This window comes from Oncorhynchus keta, chromosome 30 (genome assembly GCF_023373465.1).
Source record: "Oncorhynchus keta strain PuntledgeMale-10-30-2019 chromosome 30, Oket_V2, whole genome shotgun sequence".
Taxonomy (NCBI): Eukaryota; Metazoa; Chordata; class Actinopteri; order Salmoniformes; family Salmonidae; genus Oncorhynchus; species Oncorhynchus keta.
In genome coordinates, this window is record NC_068450.1 from 55,178,465 (window position 1) to 55,196,418 (window position 17,954).

The 17,954-nt window shown below is 47.0% G+C and overlaps 1 protein-coding gene across 6 annotated transcripts; it reads right to left on the reverse strand.

Annotated features, from left to right (window-relative positions):
- Positions 1-72: 72 nt before the first annotated feature.
- Positions 73-17,879, reverse strand: LOC118363763 (plakophilin-4-like). Of its 6 annotated transcripts, none has more exons than XM_052488608.1 (21): positions 17,592-17,879; positions 16,913-17,064; positions 14,822-14,946; positions 14,488-14,525; positions 13,954-14,073; positions 13,047-13,231; positions 12,205-12,769; positions 9,314-9,493; positions 8,771-8,999; positions 6,807-6,939; positions 5,966-6,179; positions 5,379-5,562; positions 5,038-5,155; positions 4,622-4,813; positions 3,574-3,747; positions 3,171-3,321; positions 2,803-3,080; positions 2,565-2,685; positions 2,216-2,347; positions 2,018-2,091; positions 73-1,235 (listed from the first exon to the last, which is right to left on the reverse strand). In XM_052488608.1, the coding sequence occupies exons 2-21, from the start codon at positions 17,045-17,047 to the stop codon at positions 963-965; spliced, it is 3,621 nt and encodes a 1,206-aa protein (XP_052344568.1). In that variant the 5' UTR covers positions 17,048-17,064; positions 17,592-17,879; the 3' UTR covers positions 73-962. The 6 variants fall into 6 exon arrangements, with proteins under 6 accessions (XP_052344568.1, XP_052344566.1, XP_052344567.1 ...); XM_052488606.1 differs by having other exon boundaries at positions 13,954-14,091; XM_052488607.1 differs by having other exon boundaries at positions 74-1,235; positions 13,948-14,073.
- Between the last annotated feature and the right edge of the window lie 75 nt (positions 17,880-17,954).

Here is a 17,954-nt window from a genome sequence, read left to right on the forward strand (position 1 = left end):
GCGAGTCCTCGAAGTGAAGAACGTTTGGATGACAAAAATAAATAAATAAAATCCACCAACACCTGCAGTTCCATTCCACAGCTGATTTATTTAACAAAGCCTCATATTCACAACTCTGAATCTTTTTTTAGTGTTTATGATACGCTCTTTTTTTATTCTTCATACACTTCCATTTGACACATGGCACATCTTCGCCAGTGTTGGAAAACATACAACAGGGCGTAATTGGGGGGATGGGGGGGGGAATTCACACACTTAAATAAATCCTGAAAAAAATCCACTAGACACCACATCATACATACACAGTCTACACAGTCTACACATTGAATACAGTAATGTTATGTAACAACACAGCGTAACCATGTTTTTTCTCTGTACAAATACTATTTGACATTTCACAGATATGACTTCATGATATATATTTGGCCAACATGGAAATAATTTATTTTACTCAAAATACAAATTCACATGATTTTCCTTTTGGCTGTAGTCGATTCACCAAGCTAGTTTTGAGATATTTGCTGCCTTTATTATATCCATAACTGTCTTAGTTTATCAACTACAGCTAACATATATTGAACATCATGTTCATTTCTATTTTGAGTAAACTATCCCTTTAATGTTTATTTTTTTACGCAACACTTCTCCAGCACTGCTCTCCATTCTCCACATTTCCAACCAAGCGGATGATTGGCTCGTATCCAACCAACCTCATCATAAAGCCAATGGACCTTCCCTACTGCTGAGAAAAACTAGAACAAACTATCCTGTAATAGAACACGTTCTTTGGCTGACATTACACCACTCCAGAAAACAACAAGCTCTTTCCCACTAAAATATCACACACACACACATACACACACACACACACACACACACACACATTTCTCTTTCTTTCTCACACACACACACACAAACAGACTGATGAGTCGGTCCATGGTTTCTACATGGTTTCTCCACCCCTACACCCAAGAGTCAGGGGATCCAGTGTACTGGTTAGCCTTCTGAGAAGGCCTCCTCGTGGTGGAGTAGAAGTCCACGTAGTTAGTGGTGTTGGTATTGGATTTCAGTCTGTTAGATTGGGAGGTGTTGTATCGCTCTGTGGAGGTCAGGTTCTCTGGCTCGTCCTGGTAAGGCCCAGGCTCCTCCTCCCCGTAACCTTGCGGCGATGACAGGTACATTCTGTAGTTGTTGTAAGTATTCCTATCCGGCTCGTCGGAGTAGAAGACATCTTCCTGCTCGTAAAACAAAAGACAAATTCTTAAGACAAAACTCAGTCCCTTCAAGACAACAAACATGGGTCCTACATGAGAGTGGAGGGACTTTTACACACAACCAGTGACGCAGTGGTAACAAATCAAATTGGTTGGTAATCTCCGATCGCAGTCCGTAGTCCTATACTTTCAATGCATTTTTCCACTACACCATCGAACACAATGAAAGACCAAACTTGTAAGATACATTTAATCCCTTGAACGTCTCTATGCGGACCATTACCCCCAATAACGGACAATAGGGTTGTGTAATCTTATTTTAGGTAACTGAAAGAGAATTTAAAAGCCCAGTGCAGTCAGAATTGAGATTTTCCCTGTGCTTAATATACATTTCCACATAATGAGTTTGGAATAATACTGTGAAATTGAAAAAAAATATGATAATGCCCTTTAAGTCTAAGAGCCGTTTGAAATTAACAAAGTTTCATTCCGTTTGGGTGGGATGGAGTTTTGGAGTGCCCGGTATGTCACCAGGTGGTAAATTAGTTAATAGACCAATAAGAAAGAGGGTTCCAATTCAACCTCTCTGCCAAAAATAGCCTGTTTTCCCCACTCAGACCACTCTCAGACAGGCCTAGCTAAATTCTTGCTAAGAAGCTATTGTTGTTTATTTTTGACACATTTAATTGAAAACAAATCACAGTAAGATACTTGATTGTTACGCAGAAATTATTTGATATTGAGATAAAAACGGCTGCATTGGCCCTTTAAGACAACAGAACCACAACATGTCTTTGTCTTACCTGGGACCTAGGATAGTCCTCTCTTGATGGTGAGGAATAGGACCCGATAAAATATGGTGTTTGCTTTTCTGACCCTGAAAGTGAAAAACAAAGAGAATATGTTGAACTCAACTCGGTGTATGAAACATGCAAAATATTTGCAAATGTTCAACGGAAAATGTACTGGCGAATAAAAAAAGAGACAATATCGTGGCTTACCTGTGTACTGGTTTCTATGTAAACTGTTGTCTCCATAATATGTATCGAGTTGCATAGATGACTGAGCCCTCTGGTAGTTAGAGCTGTGTCTTCTGATTCCTAACATGGCAGGAGAGGAGGTTGCACTACCACCTGAGAAGACATTGCATTCATTCAATCACTCTAATCAACATTATATTTATAATCCACTGGTCAGAAAGTGCTCGACAGTAACCCGGGCCTAGACCTCAAAGAGCAAGCGGAAGCATTGTGGCAGGGAACAAACCTAGAGAGGAACCAGACCCGGAGGGAACGTCCATTGTGGTGTGTGTTGATGAGTAGCTTGAACATGATAGTTGAGTGCTCTCACCTGATTGGCGGGGCACGGGGGACATCTGTAAGGTGCTAGTAGGCAGGGTTGGTTGAGACCTGTACCTGTCTCTCTCCAGAGTGGACACAGGAGTGATGAAATGACCGTGGTGCCATCCGTCCTACAACAGAGATAATTGCAACTCTCCAAGGTTAAAATGGAGCCAAGTCTCTAACTTTTGATATGAGTTAAACGATTATACCAAAACCATTGACTTGTGAAGACACAGTGATCTGACCTGTTTGTAGAGGGTGCGCAGGTCCCTGTACTGCCACAGCGTGTTGAGGACCTGAGCAGCAGCCTTCACCACCTTCATAGAATACCCCTTCCCCCTGCCCTTACTGATGTCCACCAGCTTCTCGATGCCCCCCGTGTCTGCCAGGGCCTTGGCGTTCTCCATGTTCCTGCTGGTGACTTCGTGGAGCGTGCAGCAGACAGACGCCACCGTCTCGTCAGACAGCAGGGAGGGGCTTCCTCCGGGGAGACGATTCACCAGGTCCCGCATCGCATACTTTCCTGAGAGGGGAGACGGGGGCATGAAGGACTTAAGTGTGTGTGGGAGAAAGAGAGCGAGTTTCTGTGTGTGTGTGTGTTTGTGTGTCTGACCTATAAGCTCCTTGTTCCTGCTGTCCAGGGCCATGTTCCTCAGAGCGGTGGCCACAGAGCAGACCACCCTGTCGTTGTCCATCCTCAGCAGCTCCACCAGGATAGGAAGCCCCTTCTCCTTGCGCACCGCCGCGCGGATGTAGGCCGCAAACTGCACACAGGGCATTATGATTTCTATGGTATTTTCATTGAACCTTTCATTCACCCAGGAAGTCCAAGTATGTTATCAGGGCACCATTGCCATTCAATAACACCAGATAAACGGTGTGAAGCGACGCATGACAGACACGAGCGTCAGGTGGGGGTTGTTGGCCTCTTGCGAAATGGATTTGATCTCAATGAGACATCTTAATGACACTAACCTGCATGAACAAAGGTTACAAGGAAACAAAAAGCGGGACACCTTCCAGTTTCCGGCGGAGAGGTTCTGAAGGGATCCGGCGGAGCCCTCCAGGGTGGCAGGGTTGGAGCTCTCTGCCAGCAGGCTGAGGTAGGGCTTCACCACGGCCGGGTGCCACAGCATCTCTGCCCCCCGCGGAGGCTTACCAAACCCCGGGATGGGTCCCACGCCGTCCCACTGAAAGCATAATAAAGAGCATGAGCGGGATATAGGCAGTCGGTTCTAATCAAATCTTGGAGGAGAAACACCCCACAGCATGAAAGAAACGTTGTCACTAACTACCGAGTTCCAAACTGCCTCTGGAGCTTCATGAAATGGGTTTCCGTGGCTGAGCAGCCGCACACAAGCCTAAGATCACCGTGCGCAATGCAAAGAGCCGACTGGAGTGGTGCAAAGCTCGCCGCCATTGGACTCTGTTTGGTGGAGGAGGAATAATGGTCTGGGGCTGTTTTTATGTTTCGGGCTAGGCCCCTTAGGATTTCCCTTCACTGGAACTAACGCTGAAAACATACAATGACGTTGTAGACGATTCTGTACTTCCAACTTTGTGGGAACAGCTTGGGGAAGGCCCTTTCCTATTTCAGCATGATAAAGCCCCCGTACATGAAGCGAGGTCAATACAGAAATGGTTTGTCGAGATCAGTGTGGAAGAACTTGACTGACCTGCACAGAGCCCTGACCTCAACCCCATCGAACACCTTTGTGATGAATTGGAAAGCCTACTGCAAGCCAGGCCTAATCACCCAACATCCGTGCCCGACCTCACTAATGCTGAATGGAAGCAAATCTTTGCAGCAATGTTCCAACATCTAGAGGAAAGCCTTCCCAGAAGAGTGGAGGCAGTTATAGCAGCAAGGAGGGGACCAACTCCATATTAATGCCCATGGTTTTGGAATGAGATGTTCGACGAGCAGGTGTCCAAATACTTAGTGTACATAGTGTATCTTAGCTAATGTTCTGTGTTAATTCTAACACATTTCCAGGCGCCTTTATCATAGGTGTCGGAGTGTGACTTAGCCAAGGAAAGCGGATAACCCCCTACTATACACACCTTATCATCCAGCCAGCCCCTCTTCTTCTTCTTCCTCTTCTTACCCCAGCAGAGGTAGTCTAGGTCCTTACTGGGGGACCCATAGCCCAGCAGGGCATCCAGTTCCTGAGTCCCCAGCAGGCGAGACGAGGGCATCTCTATCTCCAGACGGTAGGACAGGTTCCTCAGAGTACACACACAGTTCTCCACAATCTGGGAGAGGAGGGGGAAGCATTTCAGTGATGCACACAATATACACACACACACAAAGGGGGTAAGATCAGGAACTTCAAGTTGGGATAGCAGAGATCGATGGTCAGATACTGAGTGAAGAGGACTGGTCTAATTCTGGGTAAAGTAGATGGGGTTCAGGCGGATGAGGTGCATGTCATTGTTTCTGGACTAGCCTAAATGTACTACTCTTATAGTAAGCCCACCTTGCTGTCGAAGTCAGAGGTGCTAACGCAGGCCTTGAGGACATAGAGAAGTGAATCCACCAGCCCCTCGCAACACCTCAGCTGACCCCTGGCCTCCTCTCCTGCTGAACTCAGGTTTCTGAAGCAAAACACAGTAGAAAGGTGAACAATACATGCACTTATACAATACATTAAGGGTCACACACACACACACACACACACACACACACACACACACACACACACACACACACACACACACACACACACACACAGAGCGAGAAAAGCCATTTAGCAGACACTTTAATCCAAAGCGATGTACAGTCATCTGTTCTTACAGGGATGACCTCCTCACTTCTCACCTGAGGCAGCCGGTGGTGTTGCGCAGCAGGAGAGAGGAGTGGAACTTGAGCTTGGTCTCCTCTCGGTAGTTGCTGCTGCTCCAGCCGGAGTGGGGGATGACCACAGTGTTGGTCAGGGTGCTCAGAGCGTCCCTGATGATGGTCATCTTGACCGCGTCGCACGACGACAGGTTCCACAGCACCCCTAGTGGTAAACGGGGATAGGCACGGATGTAGTGATCAGAGGACACTGCTCACTACATCGTGCTGAGGTGTGGCCGTAAGGTTGTATCCATCAGTTGATAATGCAGAGACAAGTAAGAAATGCTGTATCAGAAAGCAGGCATACAGACCTAGCTCTAGACCTCTCAAACTCAACTCTGGACCTTAAAGCCAGTTCCACAACGTTTTTGTCATTGGTGCCCTCTAATCAGGGACCGATTTAGACCTGGGACACCAGGTGGGTACAACTAATTAACAGGTAGAACAGAAAACCAGCAGGCTCCGGACTTCGTAGGGTAAGAGTTGAGTACCCCTGGTCTAGTCATAAAAACAGGCAGACAGCAAAATAAAAAGACAGAGACAGACAGTGAGGCAGAGAGACGTACCAGTGACCAGCTCCCGGACTTCGTTGTCGGTGGTTTTCCTCAGCAGTCTGAGCAGAGCGGGAACGCCACCAGAGTTCCTCAGGGCCACCTTGTTGTCGTCGGTAGCCTTGCCATAAACCAGGTTCCTCAGGGCTCCGCAGGAACTCCTCTGCACCTCCACAGCCTTGTGGTCCAGCAGGTCCACCAGGTGCTGGATACCTCCCAGGTGACACACCTGTTAGAAGAGGGTCATTGTCACACACACCTGGAGCTGACAAAAAAGGTATAGTCAATAACACAGTTACTAAAGCAATAAGGCCAGAGGGGGTGTGGTATTTGGCCATTTTACCACGCCTAAAGGCTGTTCCCTAGCACGACGCAAAGCAGAGTGCCTGGATACAGCCCTTAGCCGTGGTATATTGGCAATATACCAAAAACAACCGAGGTTCCTTATTGCTATTATAAACGGGTTACCAATGTAATTAGAACAGTAAACCATTTTTTTGTCATACCTGTGGTCTGCATTCAGGGCTCAAACCACCCAGTTTATATTTGTGTTTTTAGGACTATCCTTTATATTAATTCACCTTTTACTGCAGTGGGCTAAATCAGGGTCACAGAGTGATTCTTGGTAGTCTTTAACCAATCTACTTTGAAACAAAGGCATTATTTTAAATTATGAAAAATATTAATGACATTCCACCCATGACACCACTAGAGTGCGATTTGGTCATTCAACTGCAGAAAGGGGCTATGTGTTTGTGCTTTCAAATCCTCTCTAGGGAAGGACTTCCCATCCCCATATAGTCTGTTTGATCATACACGTCCGCTGAGAGACAGGGACAGACGGGCATCCTGGTACCTCCACTTTGATGCGGTTGTCTCCGTAACACAGGTGCTGGAGGTAGGCTGCAGCGTTGGCCTGGACCGAAGGGAAGTGATGCTGCAGCATGTGGATCACCTCAGGGAGATCGGGGTCACGCCATGCAAACTCCCTGCAGAGGGTGGGGAGGGAGAGCGAGAGAGATACAGAGGGAGAGAAAGAGATAGTAGGAGAGAGATAAGGGGAGAGAGAGATAGTAGGAGAGAGATAAGGGGAGAGGGAGAGAAAGAGATAGTAGGAGAGAGACAAGGGGAGAGGGAGAGAAAGAGATAGTAGGAGAGAGACAAGGGGAGAGGGAGAGAAAGAGATAGTAGGAGAGAGATAAGGGGAGAGGGAGAGAAAGAGATAGTAGGAGAGAGACAAGGGGAGAGGGAGAGAAAGAGATAGTAGGAGAGAGATAAGGGGAGAGGGAGAGAAAGAGATAGTAGGAGAGAGATAAGGGGAGAGGGAGAGAAAGAGATAGTAGGAGAGAGATAAGGGGAGAGGGAGAGAAAGAGATAGTAGGAGAGAGATAAGGGGAGAGGGAGAGAAAGAGATAGTAGGAGAGAGATAAGGGGAGAGGGAGAGAAAGAGATAGTAGGAGAGAGATAAGGGGAGAGGGAGAGAAAGAGATAGTAGGAGAGAGATAAGGAGAGGGAGAGAAAGAGATAGTAGGAGAGAGATAAGGGAGAGGGAGAGAAAGAGATAGTAGGAGAGAGATAAGGGGAGAGGGAGAGAAAGAGATAGTAGGAGAGAGATAAGGGGAGAGGGAGATAGTAAAGAGATAGTAGGAGAGAGATAAGGGAGGGAGAGATAGTAGGAGAGAAAGGGGAGATAGAGATAGTAGGAGAGAGATAAGGGGAGAGGGAGAGATAGTAGGAGAGAGATAAGGGGAGAGGGAGAGATAGTAGGAGAGAGATAAGGGGAGAGGGAGAGAAAGAGATAGATAAGGAGAGAGATAAGGGGAGAGGGAGAGATAGTAGGAGAGAGACAAGGGGAGAGGGAGAGAAAGAGATAGTAGGAGAGAGATAAGGGGAGAGGGAGAGAAAGAGATAGTAGGAGAGAGATAAGGGGAGAGGGAGAGAAAGAGATAGTAGGAGAGAGATAAGGGGAGAGGGAGAGAAAGAGATAGTAGGAGAGAGATAAGGGGAGAGGGAGAGAAAGAGATAGTAGGAGAGAGATAAGGGGAGAGGGAGAGAAAGAGATAGTAGGAGAGAGATAAGGGGAGAGGGAGAGATAGTAGGAGAGAGATAAGGGGAGAGGGAGAGATAGTAGGAGAGAGACAAGGGGAGAGGGAGAGAAAGAGATAGTAGGAGAGAGATAAGGGGAGAGGGAGAGAAAGAGATAGTAGGAGAGAGATAAGGGGAGAGGGAGAGAAAGAGATAGTAGGAGAGAGATAAGGGGAGAGGGAGAGATAGTAGGAGAGAGACAAGGGAGAGGGAGAGAAAGAGATAGTAGGAGAGAGATAAGGGGAGAGGGAGAGAAAGAGATAGTAGGAGAGAGATAAGGGGAGAGGGAGAGAAAGAGATAGTAGGAGAGAGATAAGGGGAGAGGGAGAGAAAGAGATAGTAGGAGAGAGATAAGGGGAGAGAAAGAGATAGTAGGAGAGAGATAAGGGGAGAGAAAGAGATAGTAGGAGAGAGATAAGGGGAGAGAAAGAGAGTAGGAGAGAGATAAGGGGAGAGAAAGAGAGTAGGAGAGAGATAAGGGGAGAGGGAGAGATAGTAGGTGAGAGATAAGGGGAGAGGGAGAGATAGTAGGTGAGAGATAAGGGGAGAGGGAGAGAAAGAGATAGTAGGAGAGAGACAAGGGGAGAGGGAGAGAAAGTGAGTCTAAAAGCACTTTTCCAATCGATCGCTTCCAACATCTACGACACATCATTTGATTTGAATTCATCAATAACATGTCTGGATGTAATCATCACGTGGCTCGACGTGTGTGTGATGTGCGTTGTGTATTTGTACCTAGGATCCTTTTGTATACTGTCTATGGAGGGGGACCTTGTGGCAGCCCTGTCGACCAGACCAGAGTGCCTGGAGAAAGAGGACTCATTGGGCCCCTGTCCCTGCTGGGAGACCCTGTAGGGGTCTGCGTATGACCCTGCGGTGTTCAGCCCATAGCTGCTTCTTTGGTACGCCAGGGTGCTGCAATGGCTTGTGGTCCTCTGGAGGGTCCGCTGAAGGTTCTCCGCACCTGGGAATACAAAGACACAGATATATTCAGGATGGGCCGTAGCCTACACACACACACACACGCACACACGCACACGCACACACACACACACACACACACACACACACACACACACACACACACACACACACACACACACACACACACACACACACACTTCTCCACTTTGAGTCTTGTGTCTTAGAAAAGACAGCCCACATATGAATATCTTGTTGACTGTAGATTGCAAACTAGTCATTACACACTGTGCAAGTCTCTGGTCCCAACGGTCCTAGCCATGTGTAGTTGCGTCTGCTAGTAGTGTGTTGCAGTACCCGTGAGTGTCCTGTAGATAGCGCTGTGTGATCCGTGGTGGGCGTGGGTGGGACTGTGATACAGGGGGCTTTGGAAGGCCCTGTCGTCGTAGACAGGCGTGACGTGGCAGTCAGGAGACATGGCCATCCTCATATCCTGGTCCAGTGGGCTGTGGTGAGTGGCGTAGGAGCTGTGCAGGCCTGAACACACACACAGCAGTGGAACATTAATAGTCACGGCATTATTTACACTGTGTCAGCTGTCAAGATGGGCTTTGAGGACAATGTTGTGGGTGATGGAAGGTGGAGAAATGGGGGTGAATGAATTACTACCAAGGCAGCAGCTACTATTCCTGGTGTCCGAACAGGGTCAGAACAGTTACATCAACAGCCTACATCATTAAATAAAACAATACAACATCCAAGACATTATTATATTATTACTGTAATAATATAAATTACTATATAAAATCCACAATACCACAACATTACAATGTGTCTGTGTGTGTTAGAGTGCGTATGCTTGTGTGTGTGTGTGTGTGTCTCTTCACAGTCCCCAAGTCCAGAACAGTCTCTGGGGAAACACACGGTACTAAATAGAACCATGACGACACGGAACAATTTCACAGGTAACTGAAACGAGCAGTAAAATCAGATAAAACAACAGCTCACAGCACAACGCGGTGAGGTTACCTGATGTGAAAGAGAGTTCCCACGTGGTCATGGTTCTATTTAGTACCGTGTGTTTTCCTAGAGTCTGTTCTGGACTTGGGGACTGTGAAGAGACCCCTGGTGGCATTTAAGGTCCAGCAGTGCTGCTCTGTTCTGGGCCAACTGTAATTTGCCTACGTCCTTCTTTGCAGCACTTGACCATATATCTGGGCAGTAGTCCAGGTGTGATGAAACTATGGCCTGTAGGACTTGTGTAGTTGATTGTGATGTCGAGAAGACCAAGCGGCGCTTTATCACGGACAGACCTCTCCCCATCTTAGCTTCCGTTGCGTCAATATGTTTTGACCATGACAGTTTACAATCTAGGGTTACACCAATCATTTTAGTCCCCTCAACGTGCTCAATTGCCCCATTATTCATTCGAAGATTTTAGGTGAGGTTTAGGGTTTAGCGAATGATTTGTCCCAAATACAATGCTGGTTGAAGTGACCACACTAATGCTAGAGTGCATCTTGGATGGTGCAACGTCTTTTGAAAGCTCAACCTATTGAGATGTACTGTGCAGTATAGGCCTACGGCCAACAAGAATCCCCTGCATCCCTCTGCCTCAGTGTTACGAGCTGTAAAAAGCTATGCTTTATGGCTCTCCAGGGCGCACTTGATTCACTTTGCCAACAGGCTCCTTTCTTTTGGCCCTGTAAAATAGATGGAAACCAATCCATGCTGCTTTGTCATTTACCAAACAACACCCCCCACAGCAGAGCAGTGCTCCGAACGACTCTGGCTACGCCTCAAATGGCACCCTATTGCCTATAAAGTGCACTACTTTTGACCAGATGTCAAGCCCTGACTTTAGAGAGCTATTTATGCCTCTATTTTCCTTTGGTCAGGGTGTGATTTGGGTGGGCATTCTATGTTTTGTATTTCTTTGTTTTGGCCGGGTATGGTTCTCAATCAGGGACAGCTGTCTATCATTGTCTCTGATTGGAAACCATACTTAGGCAGCCCTTTTCCCCACCTGTGTTGGTGGGTAGTTGTCTTTGTTTGTTGGCACTATAGCCTTTAGCTTCACGGTTGTTTTGGATGGTTTATTGTTTTTGTCGGCGTCATGTGAAATAAAGGAATATGTACGCTCACCACGCTGCACCTTGGTCCAGTTCTTTCAACGGCTGTGACACCAGAGCCCTATGGTTAACCTCCGAACACGGGATTTCTAAAACAGGGCTATGTGGGCCAGTAGGGTAGGCTCAGTGATATGACGCGCTGCAGGATGGACCAGGATAAAGGACAAGCGCATCTCTCTGTCGCCACACTGCAGATCTAGTATTTAGTTCATATATTCCCTTTCACACAGAAACCAATGGATCTCTACAGAGCTAAATCGATTCGGAAAGGCAAGAGAGACTGGTACCGTTTTACCCTTTTCAATAATATTTTTCCTACCCTTTAACCAGCATAAAATGACCCTTTAAAGCTAGACTCTTGACTTGCTACATCCATTTTTGGACTTATAAATTAATCATACTGTATATACCCATTGATTCTTGAAGAATATAACTTAAATAAATGCCTCATGAACCGGGTTCAATAGTTATAGGCCTACCCCATCAGAACCCAAAATATACGTTTTTTATTCTCCAATGTAAATAAACACTGTATAGCAGGGTTCCCCAACTAGCGGCCTGCAGAGGATTTTATTTCAAATCTGTTCCAAAGTAATTCCCACACATAAAAGGAGATACTGTAAATGTGATCACAATACAAAATGTAAGCAAGGTTTGAAATTATGATGTTTTGGCCAAATATATGCTTGGGCTTCTTGCGGTCAATTTGCAGTCTTGCTATTATGTTCCGGCTCCCTGACCATCCCCTCAAAAAGAAAATCCTCCCGCAGCTGAATCTAGTTGATGATCCCTGCTGTATAGCCATAAAACATGGTTTAAACTACTATCATTATGTTGATGGATGGTCAGTCCTTGCATACATAGCTTTGCATTTGAGAGTGGTTAAATTTACCCAGGCCCATCCCTCAGCTTCTTACCAAAACACAGGCGGGCTGACCGCTTTGTTTGTTATTGTTTTAATGAAGGATTCCAGCTTTAAGTGTGTGTGTGTGTGTGTGTGTGTGTGTGTGTGTGTGTGTGTGTGTGTGTGTGTGTGTGTGTGTGTGTGTGTGTGTGTGTGTGTGTGTGTGTGTGTGTGTGTGTGTGCATGAACGTGTGTCCTGCTGTATGACTAACCAGTGAGGCTGTCAGGCCGTGACAGAGGCAAGGCGGTCCTCTCGTAGAGCCCGTAGGCGTCATGTACGTAGGGGAGAGCCCCCTGGCGGGGCAGTGTGGAGCCGTAGTGCTGGGGCACAGCCGTCATACAGGACCTCAGAGGAGAGCCAGATAGCCCCCTCCCCTCCACCAGAGACAGTGTAGACCCCAGGCGCCCGGAGACACTACCCATCGCCTGTTGAGGTGAGGTGGCATGACTGGCGCTCCCTGGAAGGGGGCTGGTCCGGAGAGGAGAGTCGCCGTTCCCGTTCCTCTGGTGGGTGGGGGAGTAAGGAGAGGTGGCGCGCTGGAAGGAGGGGGTGGTGCCTGGACCGGGCAGGGAGGAGGGGGGCATGGTGGTCCCGGGGAATATGCTGGCGAGGGGTTTGGGCTCGGTGAGGATGGGTGAGCCGTAGGCGCTGCCGCCCTGGGAGGTGCGGAGAGATACCCGGGACGGGGACACGGCGCCTCCCACACCACACACAGGAGACTGGCCCCGGGAAGAGAGGGAGCCCATCCTCCTCATCACCCGCCCTGATGCTGAGACCTGGGGTAGGAGGGATGCAGGGTGAGTGGGGGAGAGATACCGGGTGTCAGGGAGTGGGGGAGACATACAGTATGGACAAGGCACGACACACAGGAAAGCCAATTCAGTCCTTACATATGGTTATCTTTGACTTTGAGTTGTAAACAGTTTGTGTAGGTTAACTAAGATATCATATAAATGGGCAGGCATTTAAAAGGTTATATCATATGAATACGTGGGCATATAAATAGGTTGTCTGTCACTTCACAGTAGAGGTGGGTTAGTGTATATTGGCTACCTGTGCGGAGGCCTGTCCCTCTGCCCGGGAGCTCCTGCCGTGACTGGGGCTTCCCCTGGGGCCGCTGCCCGACAGCACGTGTCTGGGCTCTGACAGAACCACGTTCTCTCTGCTCACACTGTAGTAACTCATACTGCTGTCCTGGTAGCCACTGTCTGCATAGGACGTCATATGGGCCACAGATCCTGTGAGAGGGAGGCGAGGGGAGGGGTAGAGGAGAACGAGAGGAGGGGGGAAAGGGAGGAGAAGGGGATGTAGGAGAGAGGAGAGGAGAAAGATGGGAGGGAGGAGAGGAAGCAGAGGACAGAATGACATTTGCCTCGTTGGTCTTCAGGTATATTTCAGAGCTAGGCTACACAGCGAATGAGCATTAATGCAATCGATACATTCATAATGAATACAGCATCCCACGGTATGTAAAAGATAAGTGCCCATTTAAAGAAGCATTGTCTGTCACTAAGTTACGGAAAGCGCCCGCTTAGGATGATATACTGTTTATTGTGCATTTTATGGCCAAATTAAAGCCGTGGTTACATTAGTTGTAGATGTTGTCTTAATATTTCATTAGTAAACCACTGCTACGTTATAAACGGCATGTTGTGTCGCAGTACCTGGTATACTTTGATGTTATACCACAGCTACTTTTTATTTCAAAGAATTTTCTGTCTCTTGTCTTCAAAACATTTTCAGTTTTTTGGGGGTTTCAAAGCATTTCTGCCTTTTTTGACTTTCAACCACCCCTTTTTTTGATGTCATTATTCCTGAGTTTTTAAAAAAATAATAATAATCCCATCTAGCCCTAAACGCTCTATATTCTCCACGCTAAATCTAAACTGTCAACAACAACAACAAAAAATGAAGAAGAAGGCAGATGATAAAGAGGATGCAGGAAGTAACAGACCCTCACTGTCATGGGGGGATGCCCTCTCCACTTCAGGGAGGTAGAGTGACCCGTGACCCTGATCAGCTCGGAGGAGACGGGAGGGTGACTGGTGAGAGCTGTCCATTACAGCAGCCCGGTGCTCTCCTGTACCAGACACATCTACTGAGGAAAACATGACGGCGTCATGTCAACCTGTATCCTGTGATCGCTATCGAGACGGTTAAAAAATAAATCACAGGAGGTTGGTGGCACCTTAACTAGGGAGAACGGTCTCGGGGTAACGACTGGAGCAGAGTAAGTGGAATGGTATCAAATACATCAAACACATGGTTTCCAGGTGTTTGATGCCATTTAATTTGCTCAATTCCAGCCCTTATTATGAGCCGTTCTCCCCTCAGCAGCCTCCTGTGGTATAAACGTAGCTTACCTCAAAAGCAGTTTATGATAGGACTCGCTACATGCCCTTGTGCTTGTACTTCCATTGGGCAACCATATGGGTGTCTAGACAATAGGATTTCAATAGGGCTCAATGTGATTTTAATATGGGAGAAGATGTACCTGTGGATCTCCAAGCAAAGGACTTCTCTGATGAGTCACTGTAAAGAAGAGAAGGTAGTGAAATAATGGAGGGAAGGGGGTGGGTCAGGACAGGCATGGAGAGGAGATGAGCGTTAGATCAACATGACAGTTTACAATTTAATCCTGTGTTTGTATTTGTGTGTGTGTGTGTGTGTGTGTGTGTGTTGCATGTTGTGCATTCAGTAAGCCTGGATAAAGGCATTACTGTAGCTACTCATCATCAGTAGCTCCAATGTAGGTGACATGCTGAGAAACAGGGTCAGAGCTCTGTGTGTGTGTGTGTGTGTGTGTGTGTGTGTGTGTGTGTGTGTACCTGCTACTGGCATCATCATCATCATCGCCAGGCGACTCAGCTCCCAGCATGCACCTCTCAAGTTGACTGGCGACGATCTGACGCTCCTCCTCCAGCTCCCGGGTCAGACGCTCAAACTGGAGCTCCTACGGCAACACGGAAGGGACAAACGGTAGAGTCATACTCGCCGAATGACACTTTCTTTCACTGACAACAGCTTCCATTGTGATAAAAATAACCAAGGTACACAGCCTTTGGCATGCTCACTCTGCGTCGATTTTAGAGCATTTTAATGTTTGACCTGTAAAATATCTATGGTCCAAATGAATAAGTCAACAAAAGAGGCTTTGTGGCATTAAGGTCAGAGCTACCCAGATTCATCAGGCAGATTTCACGCTGAACAGGGACGGGTGTTTCTTAATGTGTTTGTCACAAGTCAGCATTATTATAAGAAGTCAATTAAAAACCCTTCAGGGCTACAAATGTCTAAAAATGTGTATATAGACTAGGCAGACTTTATAGGCCATGAGGTGAGACTAACCGCTAAATGACGAAGCATCATCTAATGGAAGCAATCAGTGGCACAGTGGCAGCCAGCCACCAGCTTGAACAGGATGGGTTCTTATCAGGATGGGGTCCTGCCAATGATCCCTCCTCCCATGCCAAGCAGTGCCAGGTTGTGTCTAGTACTGTACCAGCTGAGTGGTGAACTGGAGGCGTCACTGACTGACTGCCCATTGTCACAAACATAAAAGTGTCTCTGTCTAGCGAGAGGCGTCGACCCCAGAAGCTCAGATCCTGTCTGATGTACACACACCAGAGAGAACCAGACGACTTCTGCAACACACTGGAATCCTGCAAACCCACAGGAAACGCAGCCAAAGACAGAGTGTGTGAGTGCAACACACACACAGAGCGCACACACACTCACACCAGAGAATTACTGGGCTCAACCACACGCACAATAAATACAAGTGTGTGTGTGTGTATACACACACACACTCCCTGACAGCTGTCGAACTTCAACAGTTTGCAGCGCATTAGGGACCTCAGTGAAATACGGGCAGGACAGCAGGGTGGGTGATGTAACTGGATTGAACCAGCCTGGCTGGCCTGGTGCTTTAACTCCACCTACAGATCTAGATTAGGATAGAGATGAGAGATGGACCATTCCCGGAAAACTAAACCAGCGGGGCACAGTGTTCATCCTACATACTGGTACCAAACACTCCATGACAACAACAAGAAAATCATCAAGACTTAATTCTTACTAGAACGTCTTGTTCTCTTGGGACTTTTGGCTTTTGGCACGAACATGGCGTTCCCTGATTTTTGAAACGTCTTACTGGGTTTGCCAATTTCTGAATGGCTAATCGCTCATTCAGCATACTGTTTGCTACAGCATCTGATGGACTCCTATTGCTATTCAGAATGAAAATGCTGATTTTGCCAAGATTATTACTGCGGCTCATCATATTACCGCAGTTAGCTGACCCCCACACTTCTGCTGACTCTTCACAAAATCTGACAGAATTCAAGAGAGAAACCCATTAGAAAACACTTAGCCTAAAGCCTTAGGTGTCAAAATACATCAAAACAGCACTGCCATACTCATGCAGCAATACAGTGTACGCAACAACAACAAACAGGAATCAATTAGGTTTTTAACTAAAAGATACAAGAAAATCTATAAAATCTCATCAGGAAGACACTTCCAGTTTTCAGAATGAGACAAAAATGAAAAAAGAGACTGCATTCATTTCCAGTTTTGTGACGGGTTTGATTAAACGTCTGGAATATTGTCACATTAGTCATCGCTCATTTCTGTACTAGCACTCAGGAGGACAGGACAATGAGGCAGCCTACACTGTGCATCTGTAAATCCTGGATCTTCGGATTGAGCGACAGTCTCAGAAAACACTGATCGATCAATGGAGGTTATTTCCTTGTACATTCTAGCATCTCTAAATTCATAAAATAACAGCAGAAGGGAAAGGGGAGGGACAAAGACTCAGAGAGAGAGAGAGAGAGAGAGAGAGAGAGATCGGGAGGGAATGCGATTCATTCCTACTGGGAGAGCACGAGAGGAGCAAAGGAGGGAGCTATTCATACCTGTTCTTTGACCGAGGCCAGTAGGTTGTTGGTGCTGGTGTCTGCTTGGCTGTGCCCGCTCGGCCCCTCTCTGGTCGGCAGAGACCCTTCCCCTTCCTCCCCCATCTCCGTTGCCCGCTGCTCCGGGGATGGCATCCTCCACCCTCTCTGCCCTGTGGAGACATGCCCAGTACACATTACACAGACAATATGTTACTGTCCAGCACTAAAACCCAAACAAGGACTGCAGTGCATGGAAGGCCCAATTGCTTGCCATGTCATTTTGCTACCTATTTGCAATGCATGCATGCACTTCCACCAATGTGACAGGCTGAGAAGCACTGCACAGCACTTCAACTAGAAGCCTGTGTATAATAGCAATACATTTACTACAGCCACTGTCAACGGGATGTCAGCTCTCCTAATGCAAGATGATGCTGCATTACATCAGGGCATTGGTGCAGCCAGTTCAATGAAAATGGACTGTGAGGTCAATGCATGATGGTATGATGATACACTGGAGCTATAACCCCATGATAGATACATTGTAACAAACAAAATCACCGTGTTTGAAGTTTGAACACGCAAGAGAAAATGTACACGGCGCATATGGATATTGAGAAGGTGAATCATCCGACTCTACCTAGGTTAAAATGATAGGAAGCATGTATTTACAATTCTGCAACAGCTGCTTACTTACGAGGCACGAGCTAGTGAGATTCCTTAGCCGCCAGATGTTGCTGATGTACTGCTCAGGGTATACGTCCGTCAGGAATCCATTTTCCATACGACCGCGACAGCTTCATTTTGCAAACAGCCTCGCTAAGACTACATTACTACTTCATCCGTTAGAAATGATTCAATCAATATTCCATGCTTTGGCGAATGTCAATATTATTATTTATGTATCTGCCTTGGCTGTCCAAAATCTACCCAGCTACGGTGCAATTGACTTCTGTGGCACCAACCCACGATTCCAGATAAGTGTGACGTCACCATGCGGTTTGTACACGGAGGTATTTATATGGTAATTCGCTGGGGCCATAGGAATACAACACACTGT